We start from the raw sequence: 7,228 nt of genomic DNA, 5'->3' as shown, positions 1-7,228 counted from the left end.
CTACACGGTACTTTCACATGCTGCTTACTGTATACAGTATATTCATGGAAAAAAAAAAAAACAATAAAAAGATTTACAAGGTGAGCTGGGTGAATTTCTTTGAGCAAAAAAGTTTTAGATTTAGTAAATTTGTTTTTGTTCACACTGAGTATTTAAGCAAAGTGAATTCACACAGAAAGATTCTGGTGCAAACTGGTGATAGAACAGAGCAGAAACACAATGTGTAAGTGATTTAATAAATGGCTCTTCATGGCATTATGATACAGCTGGAGGAGTTTCCCCTCACCACACCACCGCCAGCGCTGACCTGTGGTACACAGGTCCCAGGTTGGCGCTAATGCGTGATGATCGGCAATCAGCGAGAGTGATAGCAGGCCAATAGAAATAGAAAAGTTCCCCCTGATTAACCAATGGTGCGGCCACATTGTTACAGCGCTCGGCGAATCCCCTGCGGATCTGATGCAACAGGGCTGCAACTAAAGTTACACCTTCGAACTGCAACACGGTGTCCTTCCGCCGCGGCGCACCGAAATCTAGTACCTTACTGTACCGTCTGCCGAACATATCCTTAATACCTCGTGCGTGTGCTTTGAAGTGTGTTAACAATTTTAAAAAATGCCTCCAAGGAGTAATTTCGGCATTTCAGGAAGAGTATTTGAGTTAAAAAGGGAGTTTACGGACTTTAAAGGGTGTTGTGCGCTGGATAGCAGTTCCTTGCTTTTTTTCCTCGTAGATTTATGTCCAAAAGCGTAATAAGCAATAAGAATATGACAGATATTTACTTTGTTTTTCATATTTATGTTATTTCAGTACTTTTACAGTTGTTTAACTGGAGCGTGGCACACAAAACGCTTAAAAAATATTAAAACTGTGTGTGAGAAACGCCTGAATTGGATGTAATGAGAGTAAGATGAGCAGATAAATGCAGTAAACAGGTCATGTCAGAGGAGAACCAGCCCAGGTCTCTGGATAATGGGAAAGTCCCCAGCCTCATGACGTAACGGCCGGCTCAACTCTGTAAACTGCGCATTGATCTCGTCTGCTGTGATCCGGTCCGGGCATCAGGAGTTGCAGAAGTAGCGGATTTAAAAACTTTCTGTCTGCAAGTCTGTCCGACGAAAAAGCGCTTCATGAAGAGTCCCTGATTTCCAAAAGGGGAAATATGGCTTTTTAAACGGTGACTGTCCTCCTCTTCAGCGTTTAAGATTCGCGTGCTTTGCTTCTTGCAACGCACTTTACAAGACTATTCAGAAACTATGGGGTGAGTACAGCTGCTTTCTGGCTACCGAGGAGCAGAAGAAACTTCGGAGAATAGCATCTTTCTCAAGCTAACTGACTACGTTTAGACGTTTTTAAACTAATCTTACATTGTACGGTGAATTCAATTTAATTAATGACATTTGAATAACTCTTTTATCCATTATTGTTGTTGTTTAAAGAAACCATGTAAAACTTACTTTTTAAAAGTATAAAAATAGTGAATTTATTTGATTTGCTTCATGATTAATGCGCAACAAATGTTTTCTAGAACTTACATTATCATTAATAACTTGTATATTATGTTTATAAGTCTAATAATGTTAACCAGCATAAAAGTCATATAAAACATTCTTAATATTTCTCATTGCTAAGAAACATTTTGAATTTCTTTCTTTGTAATTAAATTGTGGCTTTAATCAGTAATGGCTTCTTAGTGTAAGTTGACAGGTTAATAAAAAAGTGAGTTAATTAAAGAGTTGATTTGAATTCAGTTAAAGTTGCAACACCTCTTGTGTTTTAAGTTTAACTGGATGTATGTATTTTGTTATTTTCAAACATTAATGAATTTAATCCTTTTTTTATTGTGTTGGCAAATTATAAGCAATTTTTAAAGGTTTAAAGGCTAATCTAAAATTTGTACAAAATTTTAAAAAAAAATTTCAAACAAAAATTTTCCCACAGGTCTTCAGGTGTTTTCACAACTCTTGCATCCACCCAGTGCACGGTTTGTGCTTTTGAACAATTCGATCGAAGCAGACGACACAATGGCGGCATCGATCCTTCGCAGGAAAATTCCTCCCACTTCCACAGGCGAGCTCGCCGCTCCCCATCTCCGACAGGCTAGCCACAACCAATCAGGGGCTGGGACGGGGGCGGAGCCAGTGGAGAGGCAGCACTTAATTGGTGAGTTTTGCCAAGACGCTTTTTTATTTTTCCACATCCCGAGGTCGGAGCCGCAGTGCAGCACGGGGCCAATGTCGTACAGTGAGTACAGCTAAGTGGATATTTATCGAATGCAGACGATGCTGTTCAATCATTTTCAGATGATCGGTTAGTTGTTCACTTGGATTTTTTTTTGGATGTATTGCTTGGTTTTAATTTACCATTTATTCTATAAACCTTGCCTGGCTAAAGAATTTCTTTCTGAATTCGTATTTTTTATTTTAGTAATTCTGTACAAATGACTGAAAAAAATGGATTGCTCTACTAATATTATGATGCATTATTATAATTACTAATTTTACTCTTTATAGGTGATGGTCACTCTGATTGGATGACGGAAAAAGTTGATTTGTCTTCATTTGTGTCGACGACCGAGTCCTCTCCAAGCTCATCTCTTCCACCCTCACCGTTAGAACAAGATGTCAAGGTGCCCTCGGATCTGGAGGTCATGACCTCTTTACTGCAGGAGGAGCTGGCTCAGCTGGAGGACTACTTCCGCTCCGAGTCCACGTCCACGACAAACAAGTTGGAGAAATCTACAAAATGTGACAAGGGTGCTCAAGCCATGGGCTCCCAGTCTTATTATCAGTTACCCTATGGCTCGTATGGGACCAGCCAATCAGAAACCAGCCCTGTGGTTGTTACCTTGGCAACAGGGGAACTGGACCTGGCCAGCTTCTGTAGCGGTCCCATCAGCAGAACCAAAATCGCGCGACCCGCTCCGTACAACTACCATCACCGCTACCACCACAACAATGGGCGAAGAATCATAAGCGAGACTGTGAAAGTCGGGGATGAAGTTGGACTTGATACGTGGGGCTCCAGGGGATGTTACTCAGGAAGCACAGAGTTGTCTGTGAACCACTATTCCACACTGAAGACAGTGAGCAAGAACAGCCTAGGTAGTGTCAAGAAGGTGAGAGAATGTGCTTTATCGTTGAAGGAAGAGGAGAGTTATTGTTTTTCAGAAGGAATGTTTTGCAGCGAAGAGATTGCTCGAGGTTTTTGTCTGGGTGGCTCGTACGACAGCCACCACAAGCGAGAAGGACAGTTGATGCACAACGTGAAGGTCAATGTAAGTTACGACAGCACGGGGCTTGAGGTCTTGCATTGCAGCAAAGATGGAGGACTTTCTGGGAGTATTCCCCAAGAGACAATGGTGGCCACTGACGGCTACTTCCACCAGTCCATGGCCAGCACAGAGCCTTACCATAGCTTTATAGGTGACCTAGATCAGCCGTCACAAGCACAGGCTGTAGAGCCCCAACATGGCCACTACCTCTATCCAGAATGCCTTGCAGACCAAAGCTATGAATGTCTGTCCAGAGGGGAGGGCGAGGGGCCACAGTTGGGTGCCCCCATCCACCGCCCCACCCAGAGGCTAAAGGATGAGCCATGCTCCGTTAAGCCAGCTCTGTTGATGGGCGGCGTTTCTCTGGAAGCCGGTGGTGGAGAGAGGAAGCAGAAGAAGAGAGACCAGAACAAAACTGCTGCTCACAGGTAACCAACTTACTCAGTACTTCGTTGTCTTCTTTTTACCTCATAAAACGTGCATCAAGTTTCAAGAAAATCAAAAAAATAGACAGTGTGGTCAGATGTCTGATTTGGTGTTAATAATAAGAAAAATAAATTCTATTCGCAATTGCAGAAGTTTCAGTGTAATGACTAAATTCTTCTTGTTTATTGTGTAACCATTCGTTTGTGATACCTAAGCACCTCCTTTAGATTTAGAGCTTGGCAGGAGTGTTACATAAAGCAGCCACCCCAGTGCCGAGAGTAGGAGGGAAATGGAAAGTCCCTCACAGCTTTCTAAATGCAACCCCTCCTAACCAGTTCTATAAGTCTGGTTAGTCTGTGTGTGTTTCATTCATTCACATCTGTCTTAAATGTAATGTGAATGGAAGAAAAGTCTTTATAATAATCGTGCAGTAGGTGAAATATACAGCGCAGAACGTTATCTGAGGGGAGTGATGTGAGAGCTGTAACCCACCCAGTGGAACCCCAAAGGTCACGCTCACTTGACTCATTAATAAAATTGCAAGGCAGCAAAAACCTGTAAAACCATCCAAACACATCCCTTCCTATTGCAGGTACAGGCTGCGTAAGAGGGCGGAGCTGGACTCTCTGGAGGAGGAGCTGCATGGCCTCGAGGGGCAGAACCGAGAGCTTCGTGACAAGGCGGAGTCGGTGGAGCGAGAAATCCAGTACGTCAAAGATTTACTGATAGAGGTCTACAAGGCTCGCAGTCAGCGACTCAAACAGGATGGCAGTGCCTAAAACGATACGCTGACCTCACCTCCCAACCTCCCAACCAGCACAAAGAAAATTCAAGTCCAGCGCACCAACTGGTTTTTGTCTCACACGAAAAAGAAAATGGTAGTTGCATGATTTTGGTAGTTCTTTTCTAAAATAAAAATAATTGTTCCAAGAGGATGACTGAACAAAAAGACACCTTTCCCAAAAGAAAAAGAAAAGGAGAAGCTTCCAAATGGGTGACACAACTATAACAAGCCTTAGTGAGGTGGCTTCTAGAGGAGATGCTGAACTTGTCCGTGACCACTGTGATCCGAACTGCACTCACAGCCTTGTGATGACTGACTTGAGTTTGCGCTTGCAATGATTGATCGTTTACAAAATGCTCTTTGAATTAGTAGTAGTGATTGAATTTGCTTGTGGTTTTTGTGACACACATCAGCAGCAGCATCTAAGCAGATCCATGCTAAATATATATTTTATTTTATATTTTATTTTTACTTAAAAATGTTCATTTATCGTTTGCTTAAAATAATCGACTGAATAAAGGGATCGCTGGAAAAAGTGTGTAACATGCTCTACAAATATTCATTATCAGAAACATTTAGAGAATTTGTATTGCTAAAATGTCGAGTATTTACACCTCTTTACCCCACTGAAATACCCAATGCATGTTTGATTTTGGAAAAGCATGTGCGAGTGTTATTTGAAGGCAATATTCTGTTAACTGCATGGCTTCAAGATCTCACCGCGTCAATTTAACTGAGTTGACTTTATTCTTCTCATCAGCTGGTGACTTTTACTCTGAGTTTTTCCCTGCCAGTGTGATCCATGCTCAGGTTTTGTTGTTTTCTTTTGTTTGTTTTTTTAGCTCTGAGAATCAAAAACGTTCTTTCTTTCCTTTCTCTTCTCTCTCTCTTTCGGCTGTATTTTGCGAACAAACAATCACCTGTTGACGCAACAATAAATCGTTGTTGGGTAACGGTACGACTTCATGGGAATTTTGTTTTCAATTGATCAATCTGATGTATCTGAAATTCAGGTCCTTTTAATAATCGATGTCAATGTCAGGAAATTATACATCAGGTTAAATTACAGCCAAATAAACCAGTTATGTAGAATCATTCAACCCTGCGTTTGGACTATTTTTCACTGCATGCTCTTCGTTGTGCAGCCATTAGAATGCCTTGCAACAACTGCTCAAATGACATATACCTCACTCAGACCAGCAGCCGCACAGAATAAGAACAGGGTGGGATTAAGAGATAGAGAGATGCACTCTGCCCCTCCCAATTTGTCTGTGCCCAGCCCTTTAACTGCTGGTTCCAGCCTTGTTATTTTGGCTGCAATGCAGTCAGGAGTCTCGGCTATTTCCCAGCATTCACCACTGGACGGCAGCACATGAAGGCAGGCGCTGATTGACACTTAACCATTCTGCAAGAAAACAACTTGTTTTCTTCAGATTTAGCATCAAAGATTGAGCCAGTTTGTCCGATCAGCCGCACAATAAGGGGCAACTAAGGCTGGCGGAGCACTAATAAGCACAGTTCATGTTATTTTCCGCCCATATTTTAGTGCTTTGTTCGGGCGTCATGATTGATCCCCGGGGCTGAGTGGAGTTATATCAAGCTCTGGCAGTCAACAGACAACACAAGTTGCATATCTCGTCTCCCAGCTCGTAAAGGGTGTGTGTACGCGGGCGCGCGCGCGTGCGCGCGTGTGTGTGTGTGTGAAATCTCTTGGTATCTCTCCTAGCAGTCTTAGGCCTTTCAAGTGCATGAGGCAATATCACACAATCCTTGCAGGAGGAGGAGGAGAGAGATGCAAGTGAACTATCAGAATAAAAAAGTACTGGGCTGACAGAGAATGCCATTAAATCTATTGATTCAGTCTTTGTTGTTTGCTTCATACAGATGCAGCGTAAAAACAGATTGTACTGCTGATGTGATGAGGATTTAAATAGTAAATAGCTTGTATTTATATAGAGCGCTTTTCTACCTTTTGGTACTCAAAGCGCTTTACTGTCAAAAATAACACATCTACCCACTCATTCACACAATCACACACACATTCACACGCCAGTGCCAAGCACTGGGAGCAACTCAGGGTTCAGTGTCTTGCTCAAGGACACTTCAATATGTGGTCCATGTACTGCTCCTGAGCCACAGCCGCCCCCGATTGTTGTATAATCCCTCAATATAAGACATGACTAAATTTTACATACATTTGTTTGTGCTCATTCCTGTGTACCAATGATACAGTAACATGAATTAAGTGCTCCCAAATCTGCTGAACTACAGTCCAAGAAAACAACTAATACAAACACATCCAGAATATAGGATAACACCAGCGTTTGCAGTAAGCCATCTAAAGGACATGTAAAAATAAATCAAAACACTGGTGACTAGGTACAACATACAATATAGGTTGTGTCATGGAGTAAAGGAATGATAAAAAAGCACACAAGATGTTCCTGTCAAAAACGGTGACGTTCTGGCAGCACAGTTGCCAGCCAGTTACTGTAAAATGAATGATCCTGCTGTTTACTGTTTACTGTTGACCACTGTTTTTTTTTTCCAGTCACAACATAGAGCTGATATTTTCCACTTACAATAATATAGCAGTTAATTAAGGTTAATTTGCACTTTCTTCACAAGAAATATATCTGAGGTATATTTGCAAGATTTTAACATACACTGCTACATACAAGTACCATTTAGTATATTTTTAGATATAGATAATTATTTTTGCATCTTTTTTCCTAAACATTGTA

General features: G+C 41.7%; 1 protein-coding gene across 1 annotated transcript; it reads left to right on the top strand.

The window, feature by feature from the left end:
* The first annotated feature begins 686 nt into the window (after positions 1 to 686).
* atf5b (activating transcription factor 5b) lies at positions 687 to 5,725 on the top strand. Its single transcript, XM_084559387.1, has 4 exons — positions 687 to 1,261; positions 1,942 to 2,163; positions 2,514 to 3,702; positions 4,293 to 5,725. The coding sequence occupies exons 2-4, from the start codon at positions 2,025 to 2,027 to the stop codon at positions 4,477 to 4,479; spliced, it is 1,515 nt and encodes a 504-aa protein (XP_084415513.1). The 5' UTR covers positions 687 to 1,261; positions 1,942 to 2,024; the 3' UTR covers positions 4,480 to 5,725.
* Positions 5,726 to 7,228: the final 1,503 nt, after the last annotated feature.

This window comes from Chelon labrosus, assembly GCF_963514085.1.
Source record: "Chelon labrosus genome assembly, chromosome: 13".
In the NCBI taxonomy this organism is placed as follows: Eukaryota; Metazoa; Chordata; class Actinopteri; order Mugiliformes; family Mugilidae; genus Chelon; species Chelon labrosus.
The sequence above is the reverse complement of the archived record's forward strand: the minus strand, read 5'-3'. Positions and strand labels throughout refer to the sequence as shown.